We start from the raw sequence: 18,745 nt of genomic DNA, 5'->3' as shown, positions 1-18,745 counted from the left end.
GTGCACAAGAGCCAAAAGCCAGGCAGTGGACCAGTAAGCCACTGCGAGATTTGTGCCAAGATTGTAGCTGCCTGCCTTGTAATTGAGATGCCATTGGGCTTGTAGCCATGTGATGCACCAGTTTCAGGAAGGGAAGGAAGCAAGGAATGCAGAGTTGGGGATGTGGCAGCTTCATACAAGTGTGCCCCTCCAGCAGCTCAGAGGTTCACATCACAGGTTGTCTGACATCTGCCTCTTCCTGGATCAAACCTGGTCTAAAGGGAAAGCAGCAGGTCAATACATTACCCTTCAGGGAAAAACAGCCTTTGCTTCCAGCAGCTTCGACAACCATGGTTTCTGAAAGCAGTATCTTCTGAGAAACAGGTGACAGTATTCAACCAGGAAAGTCCATTTGGTTGTACTTAGACTTCCTCAAGGAGCATTTGGAATTAGGAATGCAACCACTCTTAGTGTTAATGGGAGATATAACACAACAATTATCATTGTAACACAGCAATTATCATGATATTTGATTAGCACTTATCCCTCCCTTATCTCCTTTTCCACTCCTCACTGACGCTGTAGTTTCTCTCAGACAGACCAATCTTCTGAAATCACTGGTCTTACACAGCACTACATGTAACGTTATTGTGATAATGGCATGCTCATTCTTCCTCAGCAATAATCGAGACTCCTCATTGAGAGAAATTACGAGGCCTCTGACAATTGGTCTGCCTCATAAAACAGCAGTGCAAGGCTTATTGTCACTTAATTATAATAAAAGAAATTAAACAAGACTCTAAATTAACCCACCTGTCTGTCTGAGCAGTGGGGCCTCCACTTCATAACTTCCCTTCTTCTCAGTGGGCTGATGGGGCTTTTAAGAGGTCTGTTAATGCTCACAAGCACTAATTCTCTTATTTCTTCCTTTCTTCTCTCAGGATGGCAGCACAGCACTTTCAATAGCCCTGGAAGCTGGACATAAGGACATAGCGGTTCTCCTTTATGCCCATGTCAACTTTTCCAAAACCCAGTCACCGGTTAGTACAGAACCTCCTGCAGTTTACATTTTAACTTGCTGCTCCTGAACATAATAGTAAAACATAACCATATCACCACCCCCAGCAGCTGTACAGCTGTACAGCACATGAATTTTCAAGTTTATTCACAGGATAATTTTTATGCTGGTAAGCGGAATGTACATTTTAAATACAGGTTGTCTGCAGAAGGCTGAACCCTGGGTAAAGGATACCTCCTCCCTTTTATCTGGGGGTGAAGATAGCACACTTGCAAGGTTCACTGACTCTGGCTAGTGAGCAGAGGTGCTGTTGCATCATTGTAGGGCTAATTATTGACCTGGTGACAAAAACACAGGTGTTGCTGTGTTCCCTTTGATTAATTGTTCTTTCCTCTTTTCTAGGGCACTCCTAGGCTTAGCAGAAAGACGTCGCCTGGTCCCACCCACAGAGCCACGTTTGAGTAGTAGTGCATGAATATCTGTAAAAATCTCTATGCCATCTTTAAGCTGCTAAATATTACTGTTTTACTGAGACAGATACTGAATGTAATTGTCTTGTGCCTGAACTCACCAGCAAAGTGAAAGCAGAGATCTAGTGCTAAAGGTAGAAAACTGTAAACTTGAAGCAAGCATATAGTTAAGTAGTGCTTAGCTGAGAACCTTAGCCAGAACTGTTCTTTTGCGCACCTACTCGTCTTTCCGTACACTGGCACACATCCTGGTTTTCTTTGTTATAGATTATCCTTTCCTGTGTTACGGGCAGCCACAGACTTCTATCTGTGCAGGGGTGTCCCGGTGACTTGTTTTTAATCGCTCTAAAACATACTTGTATTTACTATGCCTAGACTTTATCAAGGTAACCTTTTCATAAATTTCATTCCAACATGATTTTGATGTTTTTAATTACTTTGAAATTCAGAAGTTGCAGTTGCTTATATAGTCAGCTCCGTGGATCTTGAGCTGGTGGGTGAGTGGGTAGGTATTGGGGATAGAGCCTCTTGTCAGGTCTGAAGTTCACTAAATAAGTTGTTGCTAATTGGGGATAATGTATAACTTTTTATATGAAAGATACTAGTATCTATAAAATTAACTCACACAGTATTTTCAACATTTTATATTCCTTAATAATTAAAAACTACATGAAGAATTACATGTCCTGTTACCATATTTTTATTAACTGTGTCAGTCTATAAGCTCCATATGTGTTTATTGGAGAGTAAAATTAGAGGTACCAGCTGTATATTCCCCTTGAGTGGAATTGAGCGTAGTTCTCGGTGCGTATTTATGGAATGCTATTACCTTGTCACATTCACTTTAGTCATGTGTATTGAAATGTTTGAAGTGCCTTAGATTCTTGCCATATTTTCAGAATAAAAATTCGTTATGCTGTTTTACTCCTCTCCTGTTTTACGTGTGATTTGCCATCATCCAGATATGCTGCAAATTACAACCGCAGGGGCAAAACAGGACAGATTGGTAAGTCAAGGCAGGGAGGACTGCATAGCTCAGCCTTCGGGGGCTGCTGATGCGAATAGCATCAGTGCCCAAACTAGCTTTTTCCTGCTGATTGGCAGAGTAAAAAGCTTCGCCCAAGATGATCTGCCTTTGCTGGTCTTGCACTTGCTGCAGAGGTTGGACCCTTTGCTCTTTGGGAGTGAAGTGGCCATGTGCAGTATCAAGGGGAGGCACCAAAGGATGGTCTTCAAGCAGTTTGACCTAGCTCTCTGCAAAGTAGTTACAAACCGAAATAAAAGCCTTTTGAGTTTTTTCTTCCAAACAATCCTGGCAGCTTGCTGAAGGGGATGATTTTTAGATGGCAGTGTAGGAAGTCCTATGCTAGTGTGTCTGTATCCTTGTCAGTTCAGACCTAGCTGATGAGTCTGTCTTTGCTTGGCATCTGATTTTGTGTGGATGCTGACTCACCTGCATAAACAGGTATGTCACCAACTCGCCCAATTACTGTGAAAATAAGGTGACACCAGACTGATGGCAAACAGTAGCAGCAGCTGTAAAAATATTAAACAGAAGCAAAGGCCCCTCGCTTTGCGAGCCACGCTCAGCCAGGATGGGTGGGCGCTGGCTGTCCTGCGCAGCAGGGAGCTGAGCTGTGCCCCAAACGTGCATCCACCTGATGACCTGAGACGTGGTCACACGCAGTGCGTGACACCAGCACAGGCTTCCCAATAAAACCCTCGTTCATTTAGGAGCTGTGTGGGTTTCTCATTCATCAGAATGAGTGCAAGTTGGATCTCCTCACCTCAGGCATGACAAAAGGCTGGCTTTTGCTTCATTTTTACATTTGTTGGTCTGCCAACTCTTGTCACTGTTCAAACAACTGTCTGAAAAGCAATGTCAAGATAATCTATTCTTGTCTTTTTGAGTTTAAAACACACATAGTGCTGGAGTTATTCAAATCAAGCTGATGAAGTGCAGAAAAAGGATGACTGCTTTAATCTCTCTCCAGTACTTGTTCTAATTTTACAGAAAATCAGTTGGCTTATTTATACATGCTTGCCTGTATCTAATTGATTAAATTCTTGTTTAGTGGAGAGACATTATATTGCCAGGACAGAATTCGGACTAGGGACATGTTTATACTTTCAGTTTTACCAAGAATGAAATTTTTATTTAGCACTGATTTTATCAAAAGCAGTCTAGTTGTGCATCCTTAAGGAAGTTAGTAATCATACCTTTAGCTCTGGCTTATATTTCTTGACAGTGATTTTAGGTAGTCCTGTGAGGAGCAGGGAGTTGTACCTGATGATCCTTCCAAGTTGACATACTCTGTGATTCTGTGACAGCAGTTTTAAAGCCTGTATGCTCAAAGTCTGACTTCACTAAAGAGTGTGCTCAACTGTCTGATAATGTCCTTTTCAGTAGTGTCACTGTATTGCTGTAGAAGATATGTTAATTAGTAACATGCCTAATAGATCTTTGCCCCCAGAATAGTTTTTTAAACAGTGATATTTGTTGCTGCACTAGTGCCTTGCTACTGTGCTTAATTTGCAGACATGCATATTTGCCTGAGGCTTAATAAAAAATTTTAAATGCCTGTGAATTTAGCTTTTCAGAGCAGAGGGCCATGACTGTTATTTTCTGGGTTGGCACAGGTCCCTGTCCCACTAATCAATGGGAGTCCTGGGTGCCCTGGCAGTCCTGGCTGTGCAGCTATTGTAGAAGGGTTTAAAAAAACTGGTCCAGTGGTTCAGGTGACACAGGGAAAGTCACCAAATGTACTGTAATACTTTTTTTTTTTTTACTTGGGAAAAAAGCATAGGAAGAGGAATGTGGAAATAAACATTCCTTCATTTTTTTCCCTGTAGGGAATTGGTTTATCAGAAACCAACATGTTAGGGGTTAAAATTTTCTAAGTGATTGCATTGCTTTTTAATGGCCTTAACTGGCAGAAGTCTGGGGAGGAATCTGAGCCTTCCAACAGCGTGCAAGAGTCAGTTTATGCAACTTAAGAGTTCCTGGATTTATTTAGGTGCCATTTTCCTGGTAAGCAAAATGGTTGACCCAGAATTGGCCTCCTAGAGCTTTAGAAAATGTTCGATGAAGCTGTGGACTCAGCATTTCTGTGCAATGTTGAGTTTCTTCCCAAAAGCTCATTGTCTTCCGTTAAAATGCCTTGTAAAGCAAAGTGCCACCAGTTTTAGCTGTGGGGTGAAGTAGGTCATTGTGGTATGCCATGTCAGGAAGATTGCCTTTTGCAACCAAAACTTTGCATATGTTGGTGGATATGGGTGAAAAGTACAGAATAAACTGACTGTTTTACCCAAGTCAGTGACTGTCATTTCTGGCCTAAAATCCTATTAGGGGAGACTTAACGGATTGAGCAGTTAAAGAAAGAAGGAAAGAAAGGTGGGGGAAGAAAGAATAATTACTTCCCTTAGCATTTTGTTCTCTTGGATGGTCCTCCTACCTCCAAGAGGTTGACACCTGAAGCAGCTCACGCTGTGGAAGTCAGGCCCTTTCCCAGGAAATAGTTAAGAGGTTCCCAAAAGCGTTTGTATCCACCAATGCCCTCTGCAAGCCAAATTTAATTCCACCTGCTAATGCTGGATAGCATTTGCCACAGGTGCTGGGATTAAGGGGTTTACCATGCATACCACCTCTGAATTGAGCTCCCCCTACACACTCTTCCTGGCATTTGTTTTTCAGTTCAGATCAGATAATGGTTGACTCTCAGTATATCCAAGCATGATGTTGTCATCACCTTTGAACTCCAACTGTCAGTGAATATATAAAAGCTCTGGCACTATTTCAAGACTGTAAAATACGTCACTCTCTTTTTCCAGTTACACTGTCATACATTAAGTGAAGCTGCCGCTTACAATCACCCTAGGAGATAAGAGGTGAGGGTTACTGGTACTGACTTTTGAAATTATGGAAATTAGCCAACACAATATTGATCTAAATGCAATGACTGAAGAAGGCATTTTCGCAAGATGTATTTTCAGAGGTTTTGTCTTCTTGATACAGCTGGAAGAACTCAAGTTATTCTAGAAATAGTTTTTATGTCTGTTTCTCCTGGTGTCTCATACTTTTGGCTGAGAAGTCTGGCCTGCTCGGGGTCCAGTTCAGCCATGGTCTGAGTAATGCAAGCCTTGGCGTCGATCCCTGACACACAGGACTGGCTCTGTTTGCTGGGATGGAAGTGGCCCAAAGGCTACAGACGTCCTCCTGCCTTTGAAAGGCAGCAGCAGAGCTGGCCGAAGCAGCGTTCACACTCCTACTGCAGCTGCGAGCAGCTCTCTTCACTGGGCTCTGTGTCTGCCTCCAGCTCTGTAAACTTCGTCCCTTCCTGCTCTTGTGCCTGCATTCAGGTCCATCGAATGAAAGCTTAACTACAAGCATTTCCTCGCTAAAAAGAGGCTTTCAGATGTTCAGTTCACATGGGGATGCTTAAGCCTGTCCCTGAGAGCCTGACATGGGACAAGGGACACAGGTAGGAGGTCAAAGAATGATGTTGAAAAACATACAAGGAGGATTTTGCATTAAACACTCCTAGAAATGGCCACAATAAGATTAGAGGAAAGGAGTACCCAGACTCAGGTTTGTTTCATATTTCAGTTGGGAGCTGCGAAAGTATTAATCTTCACTACTCAGCACTCACTAATGCAACGGCTAGGGAAGGCAATTAAAAAATTCCTGCCTGTTTCACTTCACTTTGGCTGTTGTGTCTCTCTGCATGCGTACGCTGAACAGAAATGCCAGCTTAGAGCTGAGGTACCTGGTTCCTGTCTTTTTCCAGCAGCTGCTCCACTTTCTGTTTGGCTGGTGTGACATCACCCAACATATCAGTACCTAATCTCTTCTCAACAAGTACCACTGGACAGCAAAGTGCTGTTAAGGAGCTGCAGAACGGCGTGCTACCTGCAAGAATGTTTGGGAACCTCTGTGTAAGATACTATGCAGGAAATAATACAACATTTTTTTTATTTTTTTTTTTTGCAAAGATGATTGTAACAACTTCTTAAAGTTGTTTGTAAAACAGCACATCTTTTCCTGCCAGGTTTTTAGGCAACGTGAACAACGCACATGAGTAAATCATGCTGGAAGTAGTACCGCCTTTTGGCTGTATGTATGTATTATACACATATGTATACGTATATAACCAATATATCAGATGATTCTTTACTATAGATGAGTAATTAATTCAGTGCCTCAAAACCTCTGTTTTAAGTGTTCTGCTTCTTTAATGGTATGTACTTTCAGCTTTTCCTGCTAAAAGAAAAAGATAAGCATGTTTCCTCACACCCACACTCCCCCCCCATGCATGACCCCTGAAGAGATCTCAGGTATGAGAAGTTCATCAGGGAAAACAGGAGCCTTCAGGCAGTTGGTACCTGCTGTGAGCGCTGTGGCTGGGGCCTTACAGGGGGTGCTGAGGGGCATGGGGGACAAGCTTGAAGGACTTTTTTTTCCCCCCTCTATCATTTTACCCACCTGTGCTTCGTTCGTTTGCCCTGTGCCACTCAGCGAGTGGTAGTCTTTCTGCTTGGCCACTTCTCACTAGGAACCACGTCTGTGCATCTTCTGTTTGAGTAGCCAACACAGCCAGCACCAGCAAAGATAAATTGCTGTTTAAATAGTTCTTGCTATACAAAACTGCCCTTCAATGACCTCTACAGTAGAGACCTGTAAATAAGGGCATCATTATACTCTAAAAATGGAGTATTATTAAATACATTTCAGCCATGAATAGCAGAAGTCAATCTCCACGTCCTCTAAACACTGCTACAGCCATTTGCAGGATGATTACTTAGATAATGTAACGGCTGATGTTTTTTCAAAGCAGTGTGCGTGCTTTTTTATGATCTGGAAGTGCTGATCTGAATGGAAGTAGCAAAGTTTCTAGGAGATATACTGACACGTTTTTTCTTCAGCTTTTCACTTAATGGCTTTAGTCACTGTTGCAGAAGGAGCCTTTGCTGCATTCTCCTTACAAGGTTTGGATAGCTGCAGAGTTGAAAGGGTAGTTTATGCTCCCCCAGTAATACTGTCCTTCCTCACTCAGCCACATTAACTTTGCTGAGATGAAGATATGCCATTTCTTCTGCATGCCATGGCAAAGAGGCAGATTAATAAAGAACCTTCTCTGCTTCCTGGCCATGGTATCACACCTTTCTTTGAGGCATGAAAAGCCACCTGCTGTCTCTGGCAGTCATCCTTTGGTGCCCCTGCATTGCTCTTGGGCATTTTCTGGGATCAGAAGAGCAACTTTTCTTTAGTCCCAGAGGTGAGTGAGACTTAGAGCCAGCCATCCACAGCCGCGTGGTACCAGGCAGGTGTTAGCAGGCAGGGGCTAGCCCAGGAAGTGGCTCCCCCCCAACCATGCACTCATTCTTGCAAATTTATCATGAGAATTTTCCAGTCCAACCACATATATCTGCTCAGAGGCCCTTTATTGTGGTGGTTTAATCTGCATCACTAGCCTAGCAGGAGGAGCAAGAAGCGTGTTAATGCCATCTGCAGTGGATGCTGATTTGGGAGGAGTGTGAGCAGAACAGCTGTACAAAGAGATTGAGAGAGATATCAGAAACACAGGATGATAATAAAATGAGATTTGGTTTAGGAAAATCAGGGTGAAACCACTGAGGAAAAATAATAAAATTTTGTGGAGTGAGAGAAAGTTAGAAATCTTTAATGTAAGAGAACTTGCCAGAGAGTGAATTAAACAAGAGCTGGCAGTGCAATGAGAGCAGAAATAGTCAGTGCGAGTTTTTTTGTCCACTTCAGATGGATTAGAGAGACACCTGACCCTGAAGATGCAATACAACTTGACATTATTCATACTCAGTATGTCCGTGGGGAGACAGCTCCAAAAGCTGCCACCATCAACCCGGCAAACAACAGCTGGTAACAACTTGGAAGGTGAAAAATAAGGAATAAGTTTAAAAGGATACTTTTGTTTTGCTAAGAGACAAATCCTGTAAATAAGGAATTTAAAACATCCTACAGTATGTGACTGCTGAAATAATAAGCCGTACAGATGATTTGCAAAGGGGCAGTAAAGCAAAGAGATACAGCTGCAGGTGAGAAAGTTCTTCAAGTTAGTTCTGCAAAAAAGGGGTTTTAGTTCTTGGGAAGTCTGTGTGAGTTTTTGAATGAATATGAGCTTGTCACCATCACTGTCTGTAGTGTCACAAGACAACTGCCCATTCTGGCCTTTGTACAACCGCTCATGTTTGGTCAGAATTGGGTCAAGAATTGGAGACAAAGGAGACACACGCAGCTATATGAAAATGGGTAAGTATGTGTGCAAATTTCTGAAAACAGGCTACAGATAAGACTGTAAATCCTGCTTTTAAGCTGTGCAAACAAAACCATCCGGTGCCTTGCCGCTGTGCCCCGTGGAGCTGCTGGAGAGCCCAGCTCACCCCAGCAGGGTGCTGGCTGTCCTCCCTCCCCACCACGGCCTCCCCGGTCACTTCTCCGTGGAGCGGGGAGACCTCTACAGACGGGATAAATCCAACACGGCTGCAAGCATGCAGAGGAAAACAACCAGACTCTGACAGAGCAGTTAGTTACTGGGTTTTGTTGGGTTTGGTTTTGGTTTTTTTTAGTATTTTGGTATTCATTTTCTTCCTTTCCCCCTTTCCACTGCTGACATTTCAGGGCAGGGCATGGTACAAGCCAACAGAGGCAACTTTTGGTCTTAGTTATTTTCTCTAACATTGAGTTAGTAGCCCACTGCTTTCAACCCAAGTTTTGTGCTTAAAAGGAGGCCCAGCAGTATTCTCATGAGATCTGGGGTCAGGAGATGGAAAAATGCTGTGGCCTGTGCCCAAGCATTGCCTTTGGAAGAAGTGATGAGCGTTGCAAAACAACTGCTAACAGAAATGTAAGCTCCATAGACAGAGAAAGGAACTTCACCACATAACCCTGTGCTAAACCTCAAAACCCCTACAGCTCTTCTACCAAGTCATCATGGAATAAGTTCAGGAGCCTGACATCACCTTCTAGGAAATCTCTAGGGGTCACATTTTTTTGTCTTGTGAGGAACTGATCTACCCAAGAGTGAGAAGTATTAAGATGGCTACCCAGGCTCTGAGATCTACCTCTGCTCTAGGAGTTAAAGTTTCCCTCAGATTACAGGATGATTTTCTTAAGGATGTTAAGAGAATCACTTGCCGTGCATACTGATGCAGGAGACACGTTTCTGGTGTCCAGGTGTGCCTTTTCCAGCTAAAGTGTGATAAACACACAAACATGTCACCTTCTGCCCCTGACCAGCACACAGATCAAAAGGGACGTTTGCCCTAACTTACAGCAGCTGAGAATCAAGGCCAAAACTCTCTTCCAACTGCAGAAGGTTTGTGTATTATTCTCTTTAAACCTGAAAGGAAAAGGTTCTTCAAAGGCAGATACAAACCTCAAAAAGAGGCTATCATCTACCATTGTTACTGGGGGGCACAAAAACAAGCTGGGTTGGACACACTGCTGCAGCACAGAAATATTTGTGCTGAGGAACCAGCTATTCCAAAGACTTTCACCTGAAATGAAACACAGACTGCCTGGAAGCACCTGAAATAGCTGATTGCCTTCCACAGGCAGCAAACCTGATCCTCCTCTGCAGCTGAGCTGAGCTGAGTGTGTCGATATCAATGTTAAACAAAAACACAGCACAAAGATGCCTAAGTTGCCATCCTGAACTGCCACATGTCTTCTCCTTGAGATGCTGGTGGGGCGAAGATGGAGAGGAGGCTGCATGTGGGAATTTAGCTTTGGCTTTAAATGAAGCTTTGAGTAAAGCGTGAGTGTAGATTTGCAAGGAAAAAGTGCAGCTCCTCTGTCCCTGCCTCCTATAATTCTCTCCAGTGTTACTGATTGTGAGTAACCTGATGAGTCCTTCATCATAATGAGGTTGTGTTTCCCACTGCTTTGATTACATCAAAACACAACACTGCGTGCAAGTCACTCCTCTGCCAGAAAGAGGGTTGTATTAACGAGCATTTTGAGGCCAGAGCATTCCTGAATTCCAGTGCTGGAACTGTCCCCGTCTACCACCATCACCTTCACCAGTCCACTTAAAAACTATGAATAACAGTGCAATCTTGTATGAGTTGGTCTGGCACATCAGTTATTTTGACCGTCTTTCATGAGTGGTCACATGGTGTTCCTTAGAACTTAATATCACTAGTAGCAATGATTTTAGAGACCTCCTTTGAATAGGAACAAAAGGTAATTGCAAGATATTCCTTGTAACAACATCACCAAGCTCCGTAACACCTACTGTTTTAACAAAGGGGATGTCATGATGTGACTCTTTTTGACTCTTTTTTGTTTGTTGGTTTGTTTTTTTTAAATGGGAGTGAGTGTGTAATTTTTATTTTATTCCCAAAGGTTGCCTTAAAAAAAAAGACAGAAGACATCTCACTGGAGCACATAAGAATAAACAGCTACTGGAAGTTCTTTAAGGCATGCGTTCTTCAGCCAGTGGACGAGAACATCACCAGGATGATGGGCTACCAGGTAAGTGAGCATCCAAGCAGGTATTTAAGGTATGTATCATTCAGATGGTACAACACAGTGAGTCCTGCGGAAAGGAGTTGTGGGCTATTGTGTTAACAGATACTTGAGCAATTTTAGAGATGCACCCTGCTTACCTTCAGGTGCCTGATGAACAATCTTCTAAAACGTTATTATTGTGAATTCACAGAAGCTGCCTTCCAGTAGCGAAAAGGCAATCCCCGTGCCTTAGCTTCTTAAAAAGACGTAAGAGAAAATAATAGCTTAAACAAGCATGCAGCAAAGCTACTCTTTGTTCTCAACCTTATTGTGCGTTATCTGTTATAATTTCAAACACTGAGGGTATTTAAAAAGATTTTACTCAGTCAGTGTGAATATTTGCATCCACTTATCTGGGTTGGCTGAGCTGGGCTCAGAACACCTTTATTCTGGCATCTGCAAGAGACACTGTTTGCATAGGGATGACAGAAAATTAAGATGCCTGGCTAATTAGTTTCCACACAATGTCCCCATCACCTGACAAGGCATCTCCATGTCTAGACGAAGCCAACCTAATTATAATTAATAGCCTGACAGTTTAAATCATTTGTAACAATGTGCCATCTTCCTTAGCACCTTGTAGCCAATAGAATTAGAGAAACTCTATTACTCCTAATTAGCTAATGTGCAAATAAGGTGTACAGAGATCATCAACCCAGCATTGCTGACCGACACACAAGTGATAGAAGAAAACTGTTACCTAAGGAAGCCAACTAGCTAAGTGATTATCTGCATCTTGATGGCACTAAGCAAAGCTGTATTTGAGAGGTGTAGGTCTCCTGGGATCCAGGTCTCCTGGGCCTTTCCTCTAAACTGGATCCCCAGCATGGAGAAGGGATGAGCCCTTGATGATGGGGAGACACAACACTCTGTCTGCAGCATTTGTGGACCACCTCTGAACTGCCCGATCGCTCAGTGGGCTCTGGGGCACTGAGGGGAGACAGGAGAGGCTGCGGGGAAAGAGAGTCAGGCTGACAGGGAAGAAGAATCCCTCTTTCTCAGCCTAGGAGATGCGAAAGGTCAGCGGCTCACATCAAGTCATTTCACAGCATGGCTGATTAAGTAACAGTCATTTGGCTTTGATTAAAATACTCGGAAGAGCTCAGCTGCTGCTGGAGGCAATTCTGACACACCTGCCCCCCTTGCCCTGCCCCTCCTCAGTGGATTCGAAAAACTTCACGCGGGAAGGGGGAAGAAATAGGGGAAAAGCAGCACGAAACTTTGCTCTTAGACTGATTTTAATGCGAAGTCCCACAGAATGAAATGTGCTCCCCTGAGAGCAGAATATTATGTGAAAAGGATACTTTATTTAGGCTTAAAGAAGAAAGAAGAAAATAAATTCAGAAGATCTTGTAACAATACTTCGGCTTCTATCAAGCATCAGAATTAGGAGCAACAAATAATAATGCACAAATAACTAAATAAATTGGACAGCCAATAAATCAACACAGCAAAAACTGCTCCTTCAGTTACCTCAGTCAAAACCATCCCTCACAATCATGGAGCTCCAGCAGTTTTAGGTTACTGAAGATCAAGAATGTAAAACAATAAAAACTTGTAAAATTTAAAAGACAGTGTAAGTAGTAAAGCAAGTGCTTTATAATTTGAAATGATCTATTTCTTCCTTTAAATACCAGTGGGCTTGCTCAATGAAGCGGGAATTTAACTGTATCCATTAAAAGATTAAAGACCATAAATAAAAAAGTAGCAATTAATTGTGTTGCCTATTTTTAAGAGGTTGAAGCTTAGTTTTTCACACTCTGGCAGTCTATCAAACTCAGCTCCATTACAGATGTCTTGCAGCTGAATTGATGATGATATTCAAAACTGAGGGCATTCTCTGCAGTAGGCCTACCCTGATGAACTAGCTCGAACATATAGATGGCTTATGTGATTCTATCATTCTTACAGTGTGAATTACAAATGTTGGAAATGTCAGCTTAATGAGTCATGCAAGAGTCTGCAATGTTCTAAGTCACTGGATCCAATTAATTTTTAAGTGTGCCTAAAATGAACAATGAAGACTGAGAAGAAGCAATCCAGTGGTTTCCCCATACTCACTTTTTTACTTCTAAGTCAGACCTAATAATGCCTCCAAATAGCTATCCAAGTCAATTATTAACAATGATTGAAATTTCCAAGGAGCTGACAGCGTGTTCTCTTCAGCCTTTAAACCTGCATGAAATGATTCTGACTTGTGTGAACAAATGAGAAAATGGAGAACATAGGTGTTAGCAAAAAAAAATGGTAATTTTTTTCTGTTCTTTATCCTTGTTACTAGTAAAACTAGTCACAGCAGTGACAGGACAAACACATGCTTTTTTTAAATATCTCCATTCTATTTGCTTCATCGTACTTGAAAACTGCTTTGTTTCTGTACTGTGCTTGGCACAATGTAACAGAGTGAATTTTGTTTCCAGCAAATTCTGTTTTTATTGAGCACTGTGGGCCAGTGCCATTGGCTGGGCATACAACTATGAAGGGGAAGAGCCATGCGTTGTTACAGGCAGTTTTTTGTTGATTTTTACATATATAATTTTTATGATAACCCAGACATCGGGACCCTTAAACTCTAGATTATGACTAGTGTGTATCTTGCTAACAAACGTGTTTACTCAGGCAAGAATTGCTGGTGGCTTTTCTCCTCCGTAGCTCATCTCAGGTTCCTGATGTGGAGGCTCCCGTTCCACGTGTCAGGAGAACACCAGCAAGCACAGTGTGAATGAAACTTCTGCTTCAATGGCCGTTAAGGCATGTTGCCTGCTGTGGCGGACCTGCTCCCTAATTTGTGATACAGCTGCTGCTGCTCCCCATCCCCTGACAACACCCCTTCTTGCACCCTTTAGAGAGGGGTCCCCTGGATGGGTGTCACACCTTAATTTCCCAGCTGGTCTGGATTTGCACCAAGAGAAGACAACATGAACTGGGGGTGCCAAAGAGCGTACACATTTTAACCCATCTTGCCAACAACCAGTGGCTTTGCAAGCAGAGCTGGGCATGGCAGCTTTCCAGATTGATGCAGAAAGAAGTCCCTGAGCTCAGGTGAGAGGCTGTGGACCCCCTCCCCAGGGACACTCCTAACTCTCACTGAGGAAAAGCACCAAATAGCTGAGTGGTGGCAGCGCTATAAACTGCTTCAGTTGTTCACTCAGTGAACATGAGCCCCTGAGACCAAGATGGCAAGGTAAAAAGGAGTCTGAGGAGAAGAGGAGCAAGTAGCACATTGGGGCCCCCTAGAAACACTTTTTGGAGCAAGGAAGAATGAAGCACTTGAAATACTATGTCTGAATGGAGGATTCAGCCTGATAAGAGTTTTAGCAAAGTCCATCAGTGGCTTATCAGATTTCATTGATCTTGAGTAACGCTGCTGGTGCAAATACTTTATTACAGTATCATAGAGAAGCGTCTGAGACAGCATCTCTAGAGCTGATCTTAAGCTCTTGCAAATATTGGGCATTTCAAGGCAAGATCTGGGTTCAGATCTGCCTGTCCTAAGAAGAAACACTTAGGTTGTGGTGCAGGCAGTTCTAGGAGTATAACCTAAAAATAGAAAGTGTCAAAACATGAATACAGAAAAAGACACACACACATACACCAAAAAAAAAAAAAAAAGCTATATGCTGCCAGAAAGTGTCAAGAAAATTCTCTGCTTGAAATACAAAACTTTGACTGTGGGGTTGTGCTTTAAGAGCCATGGGACAAAACTTTAGCTTTCCCCTAAGTTAAAGGAGGTTTAAGATAAGGAATGAATGAAAGAAAGAGAACGGCACAAGCATACGAGGGAAACTGCAAAAAATTCATGGCTTATTTATGCCACCTACTGGATTTTTCCTGAAATATCTTTCCAACGGGCTTAGTTGTCACCATCATGCCTGTCATTACAGAAAATACCTATGTTTGCATGGGGGGGCTAGCTACTCACACATGTAGGCTAGCTGATATCAAGACAATGACTCACATAAGTAAATGACATGTGTGGACTAATGCAGCTCCAGGACTGGAGACAGGGGTAGCTGTACGCTTGTTTATTCTGCTAACTTGACGGCTGTAGGGCAGCCAAGAGACCCAAAGCTGCAGGCAAGCTCTGAATTCCGGCACTGAGGAGTTTCCCAGCCCCTGTCAATGCCTCGGGGGAGCATGCTGGCACCGTTTCCGTCCTTTGCTTGACTCCCTGTGGCTGCCTTCAGTAAGTTGTTCTAAATGTCTGGAGTGTTTATAGACACATTGGTGTTTTCATAGAATCATAGAATGGTTTGGGTTGGAAGGGACCTTAAAGATCATCTCGTTCCAACCGCCCTGCCATGGGCAGGGACACATTGTTTTCAAACAATGCGGACCAGCAGTGCGAATGCTTTATCTTCTGTCCCTCACCACTCCTGCGGCTGAGTCTCTGTTCGGGATCCACAGCCAGCCCTGGGGATACTGTCTGTAAAATGACCTGGGAGAGCGAAAAAGATCTGCTGTGACAGAGGGGGAAAAAACCTTCTGGCCTGACCCACTGAAAGCAAAAAAAAAAAAAAAATTTTAAGATGGACTTAGTAATGCACTCAACCCTGCTGACTTCTGTGAAACTAAAGGTCTTCACTTTCCAGGCAATGGTGTCAGAATTGAGTCCTCTTTAATTTGTGATCACCCTACTGACATGCTCAGTCATGATGAATGTGACGGTGGGGACACGGCTTGTTCACATCTGTCCCTTAAAATTATGATCTTGTTAGGAAATAAAACATTTTTGCAAGGTTCAAGGGATCAGCCAAAGGCATGCATTGGCAAAAGATGGACTGTCACGAACAGATGACATTTCGTACTTTGAACACTTATACAAAAATTAAAGCTACAGGATAACTATCAGCTACCTAGAAAAAAACCCCAAAATGTCATTTGAGTCTTCTTATGTTTAGTGGGGTTTTTTTTTCACCAGAAACATTAATTACAGTTATTTCCAAAGGTGCTGGCAAACTGCAGTAATGTTTAGTCACTGACATCATCACTGGATTCAAATCAGAGATGCCCAGACTTACATTAAATGAATGACTACGTTTTCCTCAAGACTTGCAGTGAGATTGCTCTGATTCTTGTTAGAACCGCTAGCAGTTTACAACCATCTTCTACTCCTTCATGACTCCAATGGACGCCAAACACAGTAACATGTTGTCATCCTCACCAAACACCCATTAAAAAAAATCCGAGATGAACATTACACACTAGAACCATACTCAAAAGTGTGGCTTGAGATAGCAAAACCAAAGCAGTTCATCGTTAAAGGATTGACCACATACTTCCATTCATCAGGCACCTAGGCATTTTGGTGGTATTCATCCAGAACTCAAAATACTAGATAGGTACTAGCAACATTAATATTTTGTTTCTCACCAACTGGATCTGTAATATTATGGTTAATACAGATCTGTGCAGTTATCCTGAAAAGCAGGAGTAGAAAACACTAGTTATGAAAGGCAGACAAATTAACATTCTTCTTGGAACTGTTGCATTTTTTGCATCTTGTGATTCATCTCTGAGCTTGGCTGTACCACTTAGTTTGTAGTGAAAAGTCATATATAAGCAGCTGGTGATTGCTATAATTTCTCCTTTGTCTGTCTTAGCCTGCTGTGCTTCTCTGCTCGTTTCTCTTTTTTCACTCCCAGTTTTTCTCTTCCTTCTTCTCCTGTCATTTCTGATGTGCGTTTTCTTCTCCTACCTTTTCATACCTCAGTTTGTTGGGTTTTATTTCATTTTGCCTTTCTTGTTCTTTTGATTTAGCCTCCTTTCATCTCCTCTTTAATTTGCATTTTCAATTGACTTCAAGACAATTTGCATTTGAACACTTGCAAACATCCCTGTGGTATGCCCAACCACGCACAGAACTTCACAAACTGGAGTTTCACTTTCAAGACTCGCTCCCAGACAGCAGTTTCAGAACCTGATCAATGCCCCATCGAGTTGAGAACTGATTTCGTTCAGGGAGGAATTTCACATTCCAGCATAGGAGGCTAAGCATGCCTGTCTGCATCGTTCACCTCCTTAAGCATTAGTCATCTATGCCGCCAGGCATATAAGCAAATCATATTTTAGTTCCACTAAACATTATATTCATCTTCTCCTCTTTTGCAGGAAAATGTGCAGTTATTGACATCAGAAATGTCAATCCCGGCAAAGCGATGCAAGGGGAAAGTTCCAGTTTCTGCAAGTTGAACAGGTGTCACACCCCCACACCAAACTTCTGCTGGTGGCTCACGTGAGGACCGATTGCTCAAGATGGAGCCTAACAGGAGTGTTTTAATATGGTCTCTCTGGCAGACAGAGAGCGCCATAAATGTCTCCTGCATTGTATCAGGAAGCAAAAAGTTCCTTAAATGTAATTTAGTGAATGCTAATGGAAAGAATTGAGCAGCAAGGATCTGGGGTTTTCTTCAGGCTGGGATAAGCACTGATTGTTTCCGGCAGGGAGGCTCAGTCTGAGCAGAATTAGCTGGGAGATAGCTGATCTCGAGGAGGGAGAAGCTTTCCTTGGCTTCTTCTAGCAGAAATAAATTTCTACCTACTGTAACTTATTACCTTCTGATATGCTGAGTCATGAAGCTGGGGTTATAGAAATCTTTATGCAATCTTTATAAATCAGCCTCACATAATCTCAGGCGCTTTCTGCTTCATCTCTGTTGAGTCACTCATTTGACAGTTGTCATTCATCTTAGATTGAGATGTAATTTAATAGTTTCATTTCACCATGAAGATAGCGTCATCTAAAGTTGAGCCCGGAAAGATTTAAAGGTGTAACAGAGGAAATATTAATACTGTAAATAATATCTGTAGAGCTGCATGGGCCTATAAATCACGTAGTGCCAAGTTGGAAGGGGAGCCTATGTAAAAAAGAAGAGAAAAAGCTTCTTCCCCTGCCTCCCTCCACAGAGGAGCATCCCCATGGTAGCCACCAGGCCTGCTCCTGGGGTGATGGTTACCCAGTTGTCACCACAGCCCCACCGCCTGCATTTGCTGGGACGACCAGCCCGCAGAAGTACCGACCAAGCAAAGCGTGTGGGCACCCAGTGAGGGACGCGAGCAGGTGTGAGGTAACCTGCGAACGGGAGACGCCACCAGATGCCTCATGAAGGAGGGCAGCCGAGCGGCACCAACTCAGGCCTTCTATTTGGGGGTCACAACTCTCCCTGGGCCAGGCCATGGTGGCCGCCTCAGCAAACGCGGCCCACCCACCCCAAGGGAACACAGGGCCTAACAATGGCCTCCCCGCGCCTCGGCTCGCTGTCTTACACCACGGCCGGCGTCATCGCCATGGCCGCGGCCTCGCCTGGCCCCTGCCCCGGCCGGGAGAGAGGGTAGGGCGGCCGCAGGGCGGCCTCGGAGCCGCCACCGAGGGGACGAGAGACCGCTGTCGAGCGCGGCCTGCGGGCAGCAGCAGCAAGCCGGGATGGGGGTCTACAGCCGCCCCGGCCCAGCACCCACCGCCCGCCGTCCACCTGACGGCCGGGCTGGGCGGGAGGGAGGAGCGGGGAGGGAGGGGTGGCCGCTGCCCCAGCCTCGGCGCCGGCCCCGCGGGGGAGTAGAGGGCTTCGCGGCCCCACGGACCAGCCGGGGGTGGGGGGGTGGGGGGGCCGCGGCGGGAGGGGCGACGCCGGGCTGCTGCCCGCCCGCCAAAACGCGCCGGGCGGCGGGACGGGACGGGGCAAGGTAGAGCCGCACCGACCCCTCGTCCGGCAGTCCCCCTCACCCGCCGCG

General features: G+C 44.0%; 1 protein-coding gene across 5 annotated transcripts in view; it reads left to right on the top strand.

Moving 5' to 3' along the window:
• The window catches only part of KANK1 (KN motif and ankyrin repeat domains 1), a 133,756-nt gene extending 131,361 nt beyond the window's left edge, over window positions 1–2,395 (top strand). For all 5 annotated transcript variants that reach the window (XM_063319924.1, XM_063319922.1, XM_063319925.1 and 2 more), the window contains 2 exons: window positions 921–1,019; window positions 1,400–2,395. In XM_063319924.1, the coding sequence (XP_063175994.1) occupies window positions 921–1,019; window positions 1,400–1,462 (162 nt within the window). In that variant the 3' untranslated portion in view covers window positions 1,463–2,395. The remainder of the gene's footprint in view (window positions 1–920; window positions 1,020–1,399) is intronic.
• Window positions 2,396–18,745: the final 16,350 nt, after the last annotated feature.

Source organism: Chroicocephalus ridibundus, chromosome Z (assembly GCF_963924245.1).
Source record: "Chroicocephalus ridibundus chromosome Z, bChrRid1.1, whole genome shotgun sequence".
In the NCBI taxonomy this organism is placed as follows: domain Eukaryota; kingdom Metazoa; phylum Chordata; class Aves; order Charadriiformes; family Laridae; genus Chroicocephalus; species Chroicocephalus ridibundus.
Note: the sequence above shows the minus strand (reverse complement) of the source record. Positions and strands in the feature narration are given on the sequence as shown.